The sequence below is a fragment of the Candoia aspera genome, chromosome 2 (genome assembly GCF_035149785.1).
Source record: "Candoia aspera isolate rCanAsp1 chromosome 2, rCanAsp1.hap2, whole genome shotgun sequence".
Classification (NCBI taxonomy): Eukaryota; Metazoa; Chordata; class Lepidosauria; order Squamata; family Boidae; genus Candoia; species Candoia aspera.
The window spans coordinates 147763142-147783269 of NC_086154.1; the positions used below are offsets into that span (position 1 = coordinate 147763142).

At 41.6% G+C, this 20128-nt stretch overlaps 1 protein-coding gene across 1 annotated transcript in view; it reads left to right on the forward strand.

Moving 5' to 3' along the window:
- Positions 1 to 17939, forward strand: part of KCND1 (potassium voltage-gated channel subfamily D member 1) — a 66422-nt gene extending 48483 nt beyond the window's left edge. The window contains exons 2-6 of the mRNA XM_063294112.1: positions 4906 to 5068; positions 5183 to 5266; positions 7673 to 7768; positions 10619 to 10866; positions 16776 to 17939. Coding sequence (XP_063150182.1) covers positions 4906 to 5068; positions 5183 to 5266; positions 7673 to 7768; positions 10619 to 10866; positions 16776 to 16992 — 808 coding nt within the window. The 3' untranslated portion in view covers positions 16993 to 17939. The remainder of the gene's footprint in view (positions 1 to 4905; positions 5069 to 5182; positions 5267 to 7672; positions 7769 to 10618; positions 10867 to 16775) is intronic.
- Positions 17940 to 20128: the final 2189 nt, after the last annotated feature.

Genomic DNA, 20128 nt, shown 5'->3' on the forward strand with positions numbered 1-20128 from the left:
AAACAGGCAGTCCCCCAAGTAACTTGGCTCTGTGTATCTTGAATTGCACTTGGAAGTCTACTGGAATCCAGTGCAGCTTGCAAATCAGGTGGTACATGGGCATACCATGGAAGATCCACTGCACATGATACTGCTTTCTGGACCACTTGCAGATTCTGGATACTCTTCAAGGGCAGCCCATGTAGAAGGCATTGCACCAGTCCAACCTGAAGGTGATGAAAGCATGAATGATTGTGAGTAGAGCTGCCTGATCCAGGAATGGGTGCAACTGGCATACAAGATGGATTTGTGTAAAAGTCCTCCAGGCCCCTGCTGCTACCTGCCCTCAAGGGACCTCATACTGTGCACTAGTTTTTTCTGGGGGAGTTCTTCCCTATCCAGAGTCAGAGATGGAATGTTTCTAGACCTGGGGGCTCTCTAAAACCCACAGCCACTTCGATGGACAGGAGCAGAGATATACAACTAATTTTCATCAACATACTGATAATACTTAACTACTGGCTGACAAATAACCTCACCCAGCAGCTTCATGTAGGTATTAGAAGCAGGGAGAGAGTTGAGCTCTGAGGCACAATAAAATGCAGGAGCCTAGTGACAGACATTTCCCTCTCCAAACTGAGTGTACTGTAAACTGTGCCCCCCCACCAACCCTCTAAGCCTGCTGGCCTACTGCAAACCCCATAAGACTTGGCTTGTCTGTCAGGCATGGCAGTCAGCAGGTGGCTGAGCTCATGAGTTATATGAATTTGTTGACGGGTTTATCCTCAGTGGCCTTTTTTTGATATGGCTGTATTTATTGCATTTTGTTTTGTATTGATGTTTTTATTGTGTTAGCTACCCAAGTCACTTCATGTGAGATGGGCAGCTGTATAAATCTAATATATAAATAAATAAGCCAAACCAGATTTATACTATGATCAATGGTATTGAAGGCTGCTGAGAGATCAAGGAGGACTAGGATTGATACACCACCCCCACCCCAAGCCCACCAGAGATCATCACCAAGTGTGATCAATACTGTCTCAGTACTATAATCCAGCCTAAAACCCAACTGAAAGGAGTCCAGATAACCTGCTTCCTCCAGGGCCCTTTGGAGTTGCAGGCCTACCACCTTCTCAACAACCCTCCCTAAAAAGGGACAATTGGAGATTGGACAAAAGTTGTCCAGTTCCATTGGATCCAGCGATGCCTTCTTGAGGAGAAGAAGAACCACCACTTTACCATGGCAATCACTGTGTGTCAAAATCTCAAAAGATTGCCTATCTCTGGATAAACAAATGGAAGATAATTTTTAATTGCTACTGAGAACAATATGGAGATAGATGGGACCTCCCAGGGGCACCAGTGCTGGCTGACTAATTAGTACTGTACAGAGAACTGAATGAGTGTGGTACAGTTGCATGGAAATATTTAGGCACCCCTAGTCAAGTTTGTGTTTCAGTGAACAATATTTGGAATCTGTCATTTCTATCAAAGAAGATATAAAGGAGTGATTAAAAGGGTACCCAACCTTCAGCACCTCCCATATTCACTGTTTCTTCTCTGAATCTGTACACAAGTAAACAAATTGTAAGTATGCATTCACATTTGCAGAAAAATGTTTTTAACTTAATACCAGGTTGAGATTTTTCAGCTTCTGTTCATTTAAATATAGTTTGACTAGGAGTGCTTCAACTTTTGTATACAAACCAGATACCCTTGATCTGATCCAGTAAGTCACAATGCACATTGGAAACTAGTAGAGATTCTTTCCATCTAATAATATATGTATGTATATTTTGTACTTAAACTGCCTATGCTTAAGTACAAGGCCCTTAGATTCAGGGCTGTAAAATGTAATAAATGCAGGTTTTCCCCCCTATTCTTTTCCCCAGCTGAACATGAACGTCTAGGGAAGCTCTTGAAATAATTTGGAGAAAGCAATGCTGAGTTGGATAAAATATCCAGCCTCCATTTGTTTGTTTGTTCATTCATTCTGGTCCCTGCTGGGTCTTAATATTCAATTACCTGCTTCCCCTCATTCCTTCCCCAGCACTGGTCCTATTAATGATCTCTCAAGGGCCTGTTCATCAGAAGAGAACTAAGGAGTTATTAAGGCTGTAATTCTTGGAACCTGCTGTTCTCTGACAGGTGCCATAGATTCCCAGTCTTTAAGTCAACTGGTTGCATGGAGTGTGCTCCATTATGGGCTGGAAATGACATCTAGGGGGTATCCTTGGGGAAGAAGAAACACAGCCACGGTGGGGAATCAGCTTCACCCAAAGAACTTTGGGAAACAAGGTCACGTGGGAAGACGCCCTGCTTACCCATGAAGCCACACTGCCAGAAACACTGGGATACGTGTGGGTGAATGGTGGTGGGGAATATGTCCCTCTGGATCGTCAGATGTCACATCTTTAGATGCATTTACATGCAGGAGAAAAAGGGGAAGCATTTAAAGCCTGGTGCTGGTGGATAAGGGGGAGTGAGAATGGAAGGAGCCTGATGCTTGAAAAATAACAATTATTATTTGAAATGTGTCTGCCTGAATGTTATCTTAGTCAGATATTAGTTGAGCTAATATTCTTTGATGAACTGGTTTAACTAATGTATCAGGCCTGCCTTTCCAAGTCCAGTGTCCTCCAGATGTGTTAGAATACCACTACCACTGTCATCCTCCATCATAACCCAGAATCATTGAGAGTTGGGCAGCATACAAGTTTAATAAATTAAATTATTATAGCCACTATCTGGGAATTACGAGTTTTGGTCCCAGCTATATGGAGGATGCAGGGATGGAGTATTCTACACCAGACTTGGATACAGAGATACCTTTTTTAGGGGGAGGGGAGATCAATTTCAAAATGAGTTGGGTGATCATGAAATGAAACATTAATTACCTTCACTCCTTGAAGCACAAGGCTGAAGGTTTAAATCTTCCTCTAGCAAAGGGATTAGAGGGATTGGTGAAATGGTCAGTGGCGTTCATAGATTGAGTCATATAATATCCTTATTAGTCCTAAGCATACTTGCATGCTTCTTTGTTTCATTTAGCTGCATGAAACTTCTTTTGGGATTGAATGTTCAAGAAAATTTAATTCGAAACCTCACCAACTGCACTGCAAATCCTGCTTCTTCCTAAAACAGATATTATTTTCTTACCTTGGTACATTTTTAGCAGCCAATGAAAGTTACTGAATTTGGGGGGGGTTCTTTGTAGAACTTTGCCTTCAAATGTCTTCCACGCATTGACATGAGACTATCGATGTAGACCCAAATGCTGCATCAGATAATTTCACACGTAACTTTTGCAATCAATTCCACTAGATGTATTGGATTCCAGCTTCCATCATCCCTATAGTATTTCTCATGCTGAATGGAGTTGATGGGAATTGAAGGCCAACATATCTGGAAGGCACCAGATTGGGAGAGACTGTTTTTCTACTCAGCTTTGGAAGTAAGGAACTTACACCACTCCCATATGTAAAAGAGATGGAATTCCTACCATTCTTCTTACCACCAGTGGTTCCACTCCCCAGTAACAACATGGAAGTGATTAACCATTGCCTTCCTTGGAGATGTTTCTTCAACCTCTTAGTCTAGTGTGCACTTCTGGTGTTCCCTGGAGGAATCCCATCCAACTACTAACCAGGGCCATTCCTGTTTAGCTTGTCAGCCTAGAAGCTACTATCTGAATAACTAACAGAATGCTGCATAAATATTATAAATTTAGTAACAGTTGAAAAAATATTTAAATCCAGGATTAAACCGTAAATAACATTCTTGTAATACAAATTTAATCATGGCTTTTTGTAAAATAGAACTTACATGTTTAGCATAGATATTCAAGCAATTATTTTCAAAGACTACATATGGTAAGCAGAATTGACCAGAACAGTGAAATGAATAACCAACCCCCCTCCCTTAGTATAAACATATTGGAAATTTATCTCTGCACTGATCGAAGGAAGTTTGAGTTTATGTGAATTAAAAATTCCAGTCCATGCTTACATAATCCTTATGCAACATACAAAACCCAAGCTATCTAGTAGATTTGGCACCACTATTATTTAGTCATCTTCCTGGGTCTTTAATAGCAGCCTGTCACACAAGTTAACATTTTCACAGCATGGAAATCAAAGGATCAAGATCTTTTCACTTGTTTGATTTTTTGCATCAAGCTGCTCTTAAGACTGCAAGAAGGGTCAGTGAAAAATTTGGCATCCCATCCAGAATTTTACACACACACATACACACAGCCCTGCTTTATTGGTGCCACCCACCCATCTTCATATATACAAGAAAGCACAGCCTGTTGATTGTAGGCCTGAACTTAATGATCTCATGGGGGCTCCCTTGATAATGCAATGTGCGTGGCCTTGGAATAAGCCCAGTTTTCTCGTCAGAATGGATAATATATATTTCAGGAATAAAGAAATAAAACTACTTGACCTAAAAAGATTTTTTGAAATGAAGAAGGAAAGATGTTTAAATAATAGCAGTCCTGGTGAACCCCAATACACCCAGGTGCTGTTTGTTGAGCAAAACTGACAGTCTTTTTCTTATCTGCCAGTCTCTGATCACTTGGTGGTGGGAGGAGGGAGGCAGACTGCAATGTCTTGGACTCCAGGCCTGAAAGCTAGCCCTGATTATGCCACTGAGCAGTCAGCTATTTTCTCCCCAGTCTGCTGTAACACTGGCCAAGGACAACCTTCCAGATGTGTTAGACTTCAACTCCCTTAATCCAGTGGGTTATGGCAATTGAGGTTCAGCATATCTGAAAGGCCCCAGTTTGGGGGAAGACTGATGAAGGGGGAAGATGTTCATTTCTGGGTGTTGTAAGACTGAGGGGCAACATGTGTATGTGGGCAATTGTGAGATGGTTTGAGAGACAAAGGGCTGCAGTAACTGCTGTATCTCTTCCAGCTATGGTGACATGGTCCCAAGCACCATTGCAGGGAAGATCTTTGGATCCATCTGCTCTCTAAGTGGGGTGCTAGTCATCGCCCTCCCTGTACCTGTCATTGTTTCCAACTTCAGCCGCATCTACCACCAGAATCAGCGGGCAGATAAGCGGCGAGCTCAGCAGGTAGATTGACTGGGGGAGGGGGAGGAGGAGGCAAAAAGTAACACCACAGAGAAGTGGAGCTCCGTTATCTCTCACATTCCATAAATGGTTCTCTGTGTTCGCCCCCCTTTACAGAAGGTTCGCCTGGCCCGAATACGACTGGCCAAGAGCGGCACCACCAACGCTTTCCTTCAGTACAAGCAGAATGGAGGCCTTGAGGTATGAACTCAGTTCTCTGTTCACCTTGGTGCCCTCAGCTTTCTCCACGCTGGGCATCCTTGAAACAATGGCACTGATTGTTTTCTTAACCCTGCTGAGTTTTCCTAGGTGAGGAAAAGCAGGAATCAGTATGAATGGAAAACACTTGCTTTTCGTCCTCCTTGCTTGGGCCAATATGCTAAGCTTTTGTTACTGCAATCAAAACTAGCAAACCTAAACCTTTGATCTTTGGGGTTGACCACAGCTGGGCTGGGGTACATTTTCTCCCTTGCATTCCATCAGTGTTACGAATAATTTGCCAAAGCTGCAGATTAGGCCAAAGATTGTTTCAGGCAGAGCCAGTTGCCAGAAAAAAGAAAAAGAATGTGGTATACCAGTCCTCTTTCTCTTTCTTGGCCATCCATTTTGTATCACACCTGTTATTGTATTCTCTCTCCTGATCTGTTTTTCTATTCCCCCATTTTATTTATGGGGATGCATGCAGCACTTAGCCTAATTTCAGAAGCAATCTGCAAATGATCAGTCTAGACCTCTGGCAAAAGGAGTCTGTCTCTTCTCCGGCAGAAAGAGAAGTTGATGTGATTGTTTTCAGAGGGCTTTTGAAATTAGGCTGAGTACCATGTTCTTCCCCAGGGCCAGCAGTTGCACACCCTTGGGCCAAGCTTAGAAGAATGCCTCCACTGTGAGTCAGTTTCTGGAACCAGTACTGGAGTGCTTTTCCCAGGGGATGATTCTGGTTCTGTATTATCTCTCACACTTGTTAATGTAATCACAAAACCCCTTGGATGAATCGTTGGAAATGATGGCATGTGGTTTAGATTTATGCCAAAGATTCCCATCTCTGTTTCTCCCTTCCATCAAATCCAGGGGAAGCTGTGAGATCCTTCTGTGCAAATTCCCACTCATTAATAAGCTGAATGAGAGCATTTTAATTAAAGTTCTGTCCAAATAAAACAAAGGCTGGGTTCAAACATTGCATTATGCTGTAAAATAATTTGTTCTGTTTTGGCCTAGTATTTTGCACGAGCCCATACGTTGTTGTTTGTGACTTAGCATGATATGTAAACATAACCCATTTTCATTTATTCAACAAACAGCAACTAATCATAGCTTAGTATATTTGAATCCATTCAGTGTTAGGGATAGAGGGAGACTGGCTGAAGGAACCGGTACTCTGGATGGTGTCCTGTTCCATCAAAGGACCCAATTCATAGCCTGAAGCTATGGCCTAAAGCTCCTGGACTTCCAGGGGCTCCGGTGTCCTAATGCCTTTCTATCAGCTGTAGCTGATTCACACGCTATATCCTCTGTGGGGCAATCAAGCTAGCTGCTGTCATTCATGCATTGGTGTCCTCCAAATATTCTCTGTGTTAGAATGCCCTTGAAGATGATTTGGAAATTTCAGCTGCTGCGAAATACAGCATCCTACATTGCTATCCAGTCCGGACCAAAATTGCAACACCTGTTTTGATGCACCACTTGGTTTCCAGGCACTGTTCTGACTGCTAACTCTGTCTCCTTTATGCTCTAAATATTTCAATCTTTGTTAATGCGGGGAACATAGAAGCCCACTCTTAAAATGTTCTGACGAAGCTATGCTCTGGCTATGGATAAACAAATCTGGCTTTCACTCGGTGGGGCCTATTTTGTTCCAGCTCCCAAACTAGAGCATCTTTCCAAGGGACGTTTCCTGGTAAAGCCTCTATCCTGCAGCTTTTCAGAAACAAATTAAGAACCTTCCTTATTCTAAATGGCTTTTGGAACCTGAAGTTAACTATTACAAAGCTTTGCTTCAAAGTTGTTTAATGTCCCCTTTTTCCTTTTTTTAAAATAAATATTTTCTTATTTTTATTTAATTTTGGAGACCACTGGAATATATTATATGAACAGTGGTGTGGAAATATTTTTTTAAATACCTTTAAAAGTCTAATCCAGTGCTCCTCAAATTTTCTAATCTCAGTTCCAATTTTAAATAAGCTCCTTACTTCATACTGCAACTGGAGTATTCTTTGTTGGAAGGCTCCCTAGCTTGCAAAATATCAATATCCTGTACACAGAAAAGTAGCCCATTGGAGAGGACCAACATAGCCAAGCCCCAATCTTGCAGTATTGGTTTTCTAAATGCAGAAACCTTCTTTTAAATGGGAAGGCATTCAGATACTCAACCACCCTCTTGCAGTCTGAAATACAGCAATCCTAAAGATAATTAAAGTGGTTTATGAGTTTTGAACCTTATGTACTTAGATGTTCTTCCCATTTTTACATCTCCACTTGCATGTCCAAAGATTGCTGTGATAATTTAGGCATGCTGATATTCAGGCTGGAGCTGCCAGTTGTTGAAATGGGACTTGTATGTATTGGTATGTCCATCAGATCCCATCTGCCTTTATCTGCTTTCTCTATCAGGACAGAGATCCTGATGCACATGCCTTGGCAGTGCGCAGCCGATCGGCTTTTGAACAACAACACCACCATCTCTTGCACTGCCTGGAGAAAACTACAGTGAGTAGCAGGAGGGGGTAAAAACATGGGAGGGATTCAGGAAACAGAAGTGGGACAAGTGGGTGGTTTAGAGAGGCTTTTCATTTACAAATGAAATCTGCTTTCTGTCCAAAACCATGTGAGCCAATCTTTCCCCCTCTGTGCTCTCCAAAGTGTTAAACTACAATTTTCATGCTTGCAGGGAATAATGGGGGTTTTATTCCAAAACGACTTGAGGGTATCTTATTGGAGGAGGCTGGCCTAGAGAGTTTGGAAATGCGCTTATCTTATCCCTAGGCAGTTTCTTCCCAGGCGTATAATATGTTGATCAAAAAAATTGTACATAGTGACAAACTAATCTTTTAAAGCTGTAATTCTAACTGGGCTAACCCAGAGAAAAGCTTTTTGGGATAAAGTGAGACTTACATCCATATAATCATGTTATAGGAGTATCAAGGCAAAACATTAGTGCTGTAAAAGAGAATCAGTGGTGTGGTTTCTACTAAAAAAGATATGCCATTTCATATAAAATTAAACAGAGAACTTTAACTAAAATAAAAGCAGCAACTTTAAGGGGGAGAACCTCATCAATTGGCTTTGGAAGGCAAATGCCCCCCCCCTTCATTGCTTCTCGTAGAATGTTGTCTGCTTTTTACTGTAGTAAGGAGAACTGAAGTTGCAGACAGCCAGTAAATGCAAAATCAAGCCAGTTACAGCCCTTACCTTTTATAGTGCCTAGGAGAGGGCTGTTATGAGCTAATCTGTTTCCCAGGGGAAAAGAGGGTGTCAGATCCTCATTCAAGGCCATCACCCCCAACAACTAATAATATTGTGCTAGTATTATCAGAAGTCTTTATAAATGTCATCTCACAAGAGTAAAAGATTCCAAAACCAGATCTCAGGGGGATCTTTAACAATTTAAGTCAATAAATGACTTAATAAATGACTCCCCTCTTTTGGGGGAGATGGGTGGTAATTAAATTTGAATAATAAATAAAATAAATAAATAAATATGCTTATGAGGAAGTGAGCGAACCAACAGGTCTTATGACTCTACAAAGTGCTTCAGTCCTGTTTAGCTTCCTGATGCTTTTAAGCCCCATACTTGGTTGTTGGATTCCACACTCCAAAAAAAGTGATGATTGAGGCCAAGGTGAAATCTAAAACTGATTTCATTTCATTTAAATTTAATTAAAAATAAGCATAGTTAATGTAACTGTCCTCCAGTCATGAATTTTGTTATTTCCAATCCTGTCATATTAAAGTTTACAACTTTGACCATTCTTGGAGGCTTTGTTCCAGTGCAGGGCCTAGCTGACCTTGGCTGATCTTGATAGAGCTCAGCAAGCTCAGACCTGGCTAGTACTTGGAGGGGAGACCATCAGGAAATAGTAGGGTTGTATGCTAGAGTGACATAACAGAAGGCAACGATAAACCACTTTTGTATTATTGCTAAGAAAACTATATCGACATGCCCATGCAGTCCCCAGAGTTATACTCAACTGAAGTGTGCCTTTGCCACCATCCCCACTACCACCCCATCCCCACCCCAGTTTCTGGGGACTACAGCCCAGTCTTTCAGGAGCTATGTAAAGTCCTAAGGTTTCTGCCTTGTACTGTGGTTTAATCTGGAGGAGGCCTTCAGCTGGTGGTTTCAGCCAGATTTCACTTGGAGCTGTCCATGGTCCTGTTTCATTTGCCCTTCCTGCAGAAAGACTTTTGCCTCAATTTTGTTATTGGAAATAACAAAGTTCATGACTGGAAGACAGTTACATTAACTATGCTTATTTTTAATTGAATTTAAATGAAATGAAATCAGTTTTAGATTTCGCCTTGGCCTCAATCACCACTTTTTTTGGAGTGTGGAATCCAACAACCAAGTAGATGAGCAAAGTTAAGTTGGAATTTCATCACCAACTAAACTTTGCTCATGTTGACTGGAATATGACTGCCTAGATTTGATATGACAGTTTGAACTGATTCTACAGGTATACAAATACCTGTCTGTTCTATATTTTCTTTTTCTGCTCTAGATGAAAACAAATGAATAAAAAGTAAGCAATGATTATGTTTTGCAACAACATTATATTACTAGGATGATTAAAACAAGAAGTGACAGGAAAGAACTACAAATTTCTCTTCAGGCTTGGGAAAATGGGAATAAAGTAGCAAACATCCTGTGAACTAAGACAAGTGATGGGTATTGGGCAAAAAAATCCCAATTTTACATAAAATCTGTTGGTGGCTCAATTGGCAGTAACTGACCCAAGAAGGGGATCTTGGAGTTTTATTGGTATCTCAATAAAAATGTCAGTTCAGTGCAGAAAAAAAGGAAGAATCTATATTTGCACTCATCAGGAAAGGAATTGATAATAAAAATGCCAGGAATTGATAATAAAAATGCCAGAATCATAGTGCTTTAATACAAATTAATGGTGTGACCATTAAAGCACTATGATTCTGGCATTTTAATGTCCTATTCATAGTATTTTTAGTTTTGGTCATTATATCTCAGAGGGAAGATTACTGAGCTGAAGAATGCAGAAAAAAGTAATCAAAAATTATTAAGAATTGTTGGAGCAAGTCCCTTATGAGGAAAAGTTACAACATTTGAGGCTTTTTAGTTTAGAAAAAAAAGAGAGAGAGAGAGGCAAGTGAAAGAGGCCATGATAGAGATGTATTAAATTACACATGATGTGTTTAGGGGAAAACTGTGATGAGGTATTAATTAAGCAATTTGATATGAGCAGACTTGTGGAAGAAGAGGGGCTTGGGAGTAAGAATGGGTTTGTCCACTCATATCAACCTCTTAGGATTGTTTTTCCCCTCCTCTCTCTTCCCCTCCCTGGCATTTGTTTCACTCACATGTAGAGTCACGAGTTTACTGATGAACACTCCTACAGTGAGTTTTGTCTAACTGAGCCCCTGGGCTACCGCACCAGCCGCAGCACCTCTCTCTCCTCCCAGCAAGGAAGCAAGGGAGCATTAAGCACCTCCTGCTGCCCCCGCCGTAACAGGCGCCGCACCACCCGCCTCACCAACTCCACCATGTCTGTGAGCCGTGCCAGCGCTCAAGAGCTGGATATGTTGCACAGCCAGAAAAGTACTGCCCCCCAGAGGTAAGAATTATGCCTGCAGCTGTTCACACCCAACCACTGGGGAGAAGGGATTGCTTCCACTTGCATTATTCAAGCTCAAAAGAACTTTGTCTTCCTCTATCATCTACAGGAGTGGGTGAGGAGCAGGGAGACACAAACAGCTCAGCTGAGTTACCAAAGCTATTCAGTGCAAGGGGGAAGCCACAGCTCAGTGACAAAGCATTTTAAGCAAGCATTCTCAGGTTTAATCCCCAGGACTTTAATTTCCCACCTGGGGAGCCACTGACAATCAGTGCTGACCATGCTAGACTCACAATTTTTTTTAATAAGTTAGTTTGATGTGGTGGTAATATAAACTGTGTCTCAGTAGTACCAAAATGAGGAACTTGTGGGCCTCCAGAGTTCCCTTTATCTGTCACGATTGGCGACACTTGGCTGCTGGGAGTTTTAGTCGGGTCATATCTGGAGTGCCACTGGTTCCCCATCTCTGCCTTCCTGCCTGAAGACCAAGGACTGTCTGTCTGTAGAAACATCTGGTGGTGTATAAAGAACATCCCTAGAACACAATGACACATTTTATACCCACTTAAAATAGAGTAGCCTGATGATTTCAACTCCAGGCTACCAAAGTTTTTGCAGTAATAAATATGTTAATCTTTAAGTCACCACAGGATTGTCTTCACTGCAACAAATAATAATAATAATAATAATATACACTGCCATAGCTGCTTCCCTTCCATCTCTCCCATAACTGATTTTACAGCTAATAAACCTGACCAGATTTGTTTAATAATTCAGTGGATCTGATTGTACTTGCAGCTGAGCTATGCTGTCAAGTACAACCAGATCCATTGTAGGATGAAGCGTTCTTTGACTAAATTTTTAAAAAGTACACGTATGACCAGTTTGCTAAGAAAACCTGTGTGGCAGTTACAGCCTTAACAGAAATAGATAGATTGGATAGAGAGGTTTATGGTTAGGGTTAGGGCTCGGGCAACATGGAGGAGGTGTATCAAGAGTATAAGTGACATGGAAGGTTAGAATATAGAACTAATTATATTTTCCATTTTGTGTTTGAGTTATACTTTGAAAACTAACAAAGCTTTTAAATACAAAAAAAAAAGTATAAGTGACAAGTTAGTGGATATGGCCTTTGCCCCTGGGCATGTGTTTGCTGCATTTTTTGTCTACTCTGGGTTTGTTACCAAACAAAGAATTATCCGTACTGGCCAAACAGCTTAGCTTGAAGGTTGAGCCTTTCCCTTCCAGTAAAAGCACAGCCTTTTTCAGCTCTTTTTCAAGTTCAGGTCAACTTTGTCTTTGAACAGAACGCCCGAGGTCTGCTCTACAAGGTAGACCAGATGAGGAAACACACTCCACAGGATGACTGGAACTCTACCTTATTGAGATAGGCTCTAGTAACAGAATTGTGCAAGTCTGTCAGTTTTTCCCTCCCTCTTATACCCCAGGGAGTCAGGGGCAGCCAGTCTGAGTCTCTTTCTCAAGCTTTCCTCCAGGCTTAACAGATGCTTCTTCTGTGCCTGTTGTTGTCCGAACGACTTCTGAATGCCTTCTCCAAGGTCATTTTCATGGCTTGCTATACAGAATCACATTCCAAAAACAGGGGGGAGGATGGGGTTAGAATGAGAACTGGGCAATACCAAGCAAGGGTGTAGAAAAAGTCAAGATGTCAACCGTGACCACGTGATTGAAGCCCCACCTCTTTTCATAGTGTCATGACGTACATTAAAAAGGAGCAGGGCACCTATCATATAGTCATGAGTGCCATCTTCCTTGTTTCCATCCCCCCCTCCATGGATGCTGCTGGGTCCAGGCCAAAAAATAAAATTAAATCAAAGGTAACTACTATAATTATCTATGTGTATTTTGTAATTTTCTTCTTCCTTCACACTGAAGGTGGCAACTCACTGTCAAGTGGTTGATATGATCCTGATTGTTCTTTTAATGTTTACAATTTTGTGTGTGATTTGACTGGCCCATTTTAACATATTCCAAGTATAACAGATATAGCAGCTTTTCCTAGTCTGGTGCCAGATGTGTTCGACTGGGTGGGAATGATAAGAATTAACATCCTACATATCCAAAGGGCATTGTGGAAAGGCACATTAGGGTGGTGACCTGTCTATAACCGGTGAAAGATGAGGTCAAAGGGGTTGGAGAGAAGCTTTCAATCTCCCCACATAACTGCTTCCATTTTCTTGGGAAGATCCATTCCTGCTGAGAATCTAAGACTTAGCGTGGATTTAAGATTGAGTGGCATTAACAAGAGACGAGACAGGAGGGCAATGCTATTTTAGATTGCGTCATCAAAAGAAAGATTGTTTGACTAAAGGAATTATCAAGCATTCCATGGACACAATTTTAAATTAATGTCCACATTTCAAGAATGATTCTGAGGGAAGCTGAAATAATAAATGGGTTTAAATGGAAAGAAGTATGAGGAAAGGCTGAAGGAGGCTGGACAGTGCAAGCACAGAGAAAAGAAGTTTAGAGAGAAAGCATAAAAGCCACTTCCAATCTCTGAAAGAGATGTCAGGAAGTGGGAGAATGGCTGACTGCTTATTGGCACCCATTCAGGAAGGATAAGAACCCATTGCATTGACATCTGGAAGAGTTTCCTCTCCACGAGAAATGGCTGGCTGGCTGGCTGACGGAACAGAGTTGAGAGTCAGGATGAGCATTCACTGGGGAGAAGCATTCAGTCATGGGTGTTTTGTGTCAGAACTAGATGGCTTTTGATTACTGCTCTGGGATCAGTTTGTGCTACTTCTGTTGAGTCTTCCAACAGAGTAAAGAGCTTGTCAGTCAAGAGGATGAGTTAAGTATCTGCAGATTGACTGGTATAAATGCTATCTCTCTCCCCGATCTCCTCTTGCAGTAATTGACTGAGCTGCTCTGATGCAACGGGGCATTCATGTGGAGAAAGAGTTGGGCATATGATAATTGAGGAAAGATTGCAGCTACTGCAAGGAAGTGGAAGAAACCAACTTTCATATACTGACATGGGCAGACATGGGTAGAAGAATGCACACCCAGCTGTCAAATGGAGGCCAGTTAAGTGCAAGGACACTAACAGCCTAGGGGATGAAAGACAGATGGGCAGATAACTAGAAGAATAGGAGGACATAGGAGACCAAGTAAATCTTCTTGAGGTCTGAAATATGGAAGTAGCTGTACCCAAGAGGCAGGAGACACTGTCAGCAATTTAATATAAAGCCAGGTTTTAGGCTGCAGGTCTCCAGTATTCCTAAATTCAGCTCCTAAGCACCAGCCTTAATTTCAGCAAGACCCACGTGTTTTATGGCTTTTTGAAATCACGGATCTGCTGCCACCTCGTGGTAGAAGAGTCCATGAGAGGAATGGTCCAGAACCAAGAGTCACCCAAGTCATTAGCTGAGAATTAGAAAGGAGGCCTACTAACCATTGCCTTAACTCAGCATGTATACGTTCTGCTAACTCAGAAGTGTGTGGCGTTCTTTGCTTGACAGCCACACCAGGCTTTCCTCAGCAAGGCTGTATTCCAAAAGTGGATGAGGGAATGCTCCATGGGATATGGAGTTCAGGGGTTTTAAGAAGTTAAATGAGTGGCTTAAGACTTTGAAAGGTTTAAGGCATACAAGTGGCTCCATAACTTTCCCAGACACCAAAAAGTACAAAACAAGGGTCTGAAATATTAGGACCCAAGCACTTGGTGGTCAATATGGGTCACAATACAGATGCTGGAGGATGGCACCCCAAGACACTTTGCTTGATGTGAACTCAGCTATTGTGGCTTGCAAACCATGGCTTACAACTTAGCCAGTTGTGTGAACCCAGCCATTTAGGGGCAGGGTTCACACAGCACAATAAGCCACAGTCATGCCAGCCACATGACCACGGAAGTGTCTATGGACAAACGCCGGCTCTTCAGCTTTGAAACGGAGATGAGCACCACCCTCTAGAGTCGGACACGACTGGACTTAATGTCAAGGGAAACCTTTACCTTTACCTTAAGTTGTATGAAGCCAGCCAGTGTTGTTTGTAAACTGTGTTTAATTGCTTAGCATGTTGCCTGGGCCTAGTCAGTGGTGAACTTAAGAAGGCAGTAGAACTCAGCTGCCTTCTTAAGCCTCTGTGCTTTGACCTAGAACTCTTTCCCCTTACTGGACATTTTTAAAAAATATTTTTTATTGAAGAATTTTTTACAAAGTTAAAAAGATAAACACAAAACAATATAAAGAAACTTTAAAAAGAGGGATTTTAAAAAGTGTTAAATCCCTTACTGGACATTTCTGAAACTGGGTTATATCATGAGGAGGGAATGACATTCTATACCCACTGAAAGTTGCTCATCTTCAGCTCTGGCTGGGCTTTTAAAATGCTCATGCATGACTAGGAAGGATGTTCATTTGAAAACACTAAGTGAAAGAAACATTGTGCAGACAGGAAGCCTTCAGAAGCAAGTTTTCATTCCATTAAAACCTCTGATATTTGAATGACACACAATATGTGTGCAAAATCTAGCTCAGGTGTATTCATCTCTTTGTTTCTCTGGAATGATTTCCTCCCTCCTTCTTCAGCGGGGCATACATACATTAAATCACCTATGCCCTTTTCAATCTCTTGAGGAAGACCAAATAGAGTCTTCCTTTCAAATAACTGACCAACTATAATAGCCACATCAAAATATGGAAAACCTATTAGGATACTCACAAGTAATAAACATTTGATTCAGATGAAATGTTGAGTGCTACATATTCTCCAACCAAATGCAGGAATTGTTGTTGAATAAGGAAGTGGACAGTTGCAATTCCCTCACTTTTATAATCTGTTAAATATTTGGTCTCTTCCTTACTGGAGTGGTAAACCTAGGGCTGGGCTATAATCTGTAGTCATTCAAATGACTGAAAAGTCTTTCATTTAGCAAAAGAAAATCCCTTCACAGAGGCTGAGTTCATACATTGTGCTAAGCTAAATGTGATTTGTTTGTTATAGCTTAGCAGATGATGTGAATCCAGCTGCTGATCTATAGAATAGGCCATCTTGTTTCAAGGGTATCATTTATCTTGGCATGATAACTTTTTTTCCCTCTTCTTTCCCTCCCTCCTTTCTAAATATGATTAAAATCTTTGCAGTGATCATCCTGTAAATCAGTCCATATTTTTTTGTATCTGAAATATATAATTTTTATATATCTGAAATATATAACATATTAATTTTTAATTTTTGTGTGCTATTATTTTATTGTTATGGTTTTTCTTTTTTTACTTTCTGGAGTTTAATAAAATATCATTTAAAAAAATTAACAACTGAGGATAGTAGTGGAATACGAACAAATTGAAGATAAAGCAACTTGACTATTGGACTACTTCTCTGAAATATAGTGGATACTTATCACTAAATATACACTAAATGGAACTGTTAATTATTTGCTAATTGGTTACAAACAGTTGAGAAAACTGTCCCAAGGATTGGACAGGGAGCAAATTATGGAATAAAGAAAAGATACATTTCAAAATGATTAAAATGCTGGGGGTCAACCCTCTGGGAGAATCAATGCTCTGACATAGACCTTTGTAATCCCAGCTGTGTAGGGAAGGGCTGAAGTTCACTCAGTGGCCTTGGAGATATACTGGCTGGAGTGACTTCATTTGCACAACATGCTCCTTTTGTTTAGTTTTAATATTTGTTAGGATTTTTTGTGATTTAGCCTGTTGATGAGCCTCCAGATATTGCTGAAGTATATCTATTTGCATTCTTCAGCATTTGGCCATGTGAACCAGGCAGCCTGGAGTTCAGCAACATCTGGAAGGTCTTTGATTCTCCACCCTTACTGTCTATGATGAAAGAATCTCATACTTTGAGGCTAGGATGAGCCCAGCATTCATAATTTCTCTCTCTCTTCCTCCCTTTGTCTTCTGCTTCTCTAGTCGCTCCACCTTGAATGCCAAAACCCATGACAACTTGAAGCTGAACTGTGACACCACCGACTTCACAGCAGCCATTATCTGCATCCCCACCCCTCCTGCCAACACACCAGATGAAAGTCAGCCTCCCACTCCTAGAGGCCCCAGTGGACCCGTACGCAATTCCAGCCTCTCCCCTCCGTACCTTCTTCATGAGACTGTCAAAATCTCCTCCTTGTAAGAGGAGGCTGGGGTGGGGTTGGGTTGGTGGTCCTTTCTCTTTCTGGGGTCCCTCCTGGCCAACAGAGTCTTGCTTATGAGCTGGGGATGGGCTCTTCCACATCAGTGTTCCACTCCACCCTTTTGCTGCAACCTGGAGAAGATCAGGGGTAATCAGCTTTCTTTTTCAGGGGTGATATTGGTAGCCACCAACACAGAAAGTTCTGACGTAAGAGGTGCCTGCCTAACTCCTATACCCCAGCAGTCAAAGCCATAGAGGAGATGAGGTGGATCCCAGATGCTATGCAACTTCGGAAGAGTGGAGTGATGCAGGGAAAACTGGGTCACAGTAGTTGGATCTCTGGGGTACTCAGGAACATATCCCAGCTATGGGGGAGGGTTTTTTTTACCCCTGAGACAGTTTCACTATACCAAACCTCTTGTCTCTGAAGCTGTGGACAAGGGTGAGCTAAGACAACTGCTTTTTGCTCTCTAACTCTAGAACTGAAGGGTTTAGACTCGAGAGCAGGAAAGGGAGCAAGGACTTTGGCACTCATGGCTTTGGAAGAGAAGATGTCTTGTGGTGGGGTTGTAAGTTTCCTACTTTAGTGTGGCCAGGGCTGACAAATGGGTTGTAGGCTAAATGTGCAGCCAGAAGGCTCAGAAAACTTAGGCTCTTCAATTAATTCTGCCCCAGCACAGTCAGGAAAGTGCTGTGCGGTCATTAGAGCAATGCCCCATGGATGCTTGCAAGACTGAAGTAGGGAAATGAAAAGGGGAAAAAAGAGACGGAATCAACTGAGCTTCCAACAATTTTTTTATCTCCTGGCTAAGCCATGACATCACTGGGGTGGATGGAGCTTGTAAGTTTCCCCACAACCCCAGTTGCCACTTTTCTCTTTCTCTCTTTCTCTGCCCTTTTCTCTCTCTCTTTCTCTCTCTCTCCCCCCCCAATACCTGTTGTGTCTCTTGGAAACTGCACTTTAAAAGCAAAAGAAAAAAATCTATTGCACCAAAATGCTACACCTCATGGGAATCTCATGTATTATGTTCCCAAACACACACACACGCACGCACACACACTCAAACCTGCACTTCCCCACATTGTGTAGCATCAAGACTGTGCATCTGTGCATGTGTATTATACCTCCAAGAGTGAGATCCCAAGTCCACAGCTGTAAACTGTCACATGCATGTGTAGCTGGGTTCCCATCTCATCTTGCCACCCTGATGGAAGATATGCTGTGAAGAACTGAACCAACCCTGCAGAGCAGGGTACAGTGGTCTATGTGGCCATCCTTCTCCTACAGACATTTTTTGGATTATTATAAACAGGGAGAGAAAGACTGAATCTTGATACTAACCAAGCACTGTAACTGGGGAAGGAACTGAACATGGCAGAAAGCAGAGAAAAAACAAAAGCACTTTGGTGGGATAATGGATACCGTTCTAGGTATCAAACCAGCCACAAGACCCATAGCATGCATCAAATTGGCCAGCTTCATGTCCAGAAAAAGATCTTCTCTCAAACAGGAATGGCTTCTTTGTTCTGATTATGTCCATCTTGACTGTTTTCTGTTTTTGCTAATTATGTTGGATTCTCTCCTGGATACATATGAGGAATAAGAATAACCTATTATGGGGCAGCTGAGAATCACCAGTCAATTAAGAAACAACTTAGGGGATGCCACGCAGTCTTCCACAAATTGCTGCCCTCCAGATATACTGGACTTCATCTCCCACAGTTCCTTAGCCTTCATGAAAGTTGGCCATGCTAAGGAAATATGGGAATCAATGTCCAATACATCCACAGAATGCCAGATTGGGGAAAACTGCTCTACTGGAGGCTTGTGAAAGAAGCAGCATATTAATGAATGAGAATGGAACGAAATGCATTCAGGCCAAATTCCTAAGTTCAGACTGTAGCTCTGGCATGTTGTTGACAAAAGGGACCTCTGTGGGTGCTGAAAGTTAGTATCCTTAGACAGACCCATAGAACATACTCTGGCCATTCTCCCCTTCTTCCTCTCCATTTGTTTCTCAGGGTTGCTGTTCCTTTATGCACCAGAGTTTCCCACACCACAAGTAAAGCAGTATCTCTGTGTGTTGGATAGTTAAAGAAATGCCATCAAGTTCCTTCAGTGCACTTTAATGCTGATCACAAATGTACTTTGAACAAACTGTGGGAATTGAATGATATCAAAGGAAGAGAATATGTCTCTTATTCTTTTTTGATCCCTTACTGGAACTGGAGATTCAACTATAGTTTCAAGTGCTTCTGAAGTGCTTGAAAAAAACAATGTAGACAGGTCAGGGACAGAATATAATTCTGTTCATGTTCTTGAAATCTTTTCTGTTTTCCCATTAATGGTGCTTTCAGGCATTCTGGGAATAAAGCAGCCCAACTGCACAATGATAACTTCACCGAGAAGCACCCTAAGTATAAAATATAATACAAAATACCCAATGTCTAACTGCTTCAGCGTTAAACTGAACAAGAGTTCTGTATCCTCATGAAACTGATAGCAATATTCCCAGGTTTTACTGTATGCAAAGGGCAACCTGCATTTTCTTCCACATAGTTCCTTTCTCCAATCTGAAATAGTTGAATATAAGAGAGCAATCTATAATCTATCTCAAATGAAGGCCATATGTATATACGAGAATTCTTACATATCTAGTAACAATGCACCAGAATCCACTTGTATAGTTTTTCTGGGACTGGATAACTTACTGCTTCAAGTGGGTTGTAGTGAAGGTACATGTCTGAATGATCCTCTCTAAGGGTAAAAATACATGTCACCAAAACAACTAGAAGGAATCCTTTTCTCTATCTTGTTAATTTATTACATGCAAGAAGTTTGGGTTTTGTTTCTGATTGCTTTGTAAGGGAGCATTTAAATATGCAAAGAACCCCTTTCACTTTCTGAGGCAGTGTTTCTCAACCTCGGCCATTGGAAAATGTGTGGACTTCAACTCCCAGAATTCCCCAGCCAGCATGCCATGCTGGCTGGGGAATTCTGGGAGTTGAAGACCACATATCTTCCAGTGGCCAAGATTGAGAAACACTGTTCTGAGGTAATAGTATAGTCTGGGGAAAATGTTCCTTGTCCATTCTGCTGAATATATGAATATTCTGGACTTAGCCCTCACTGTGA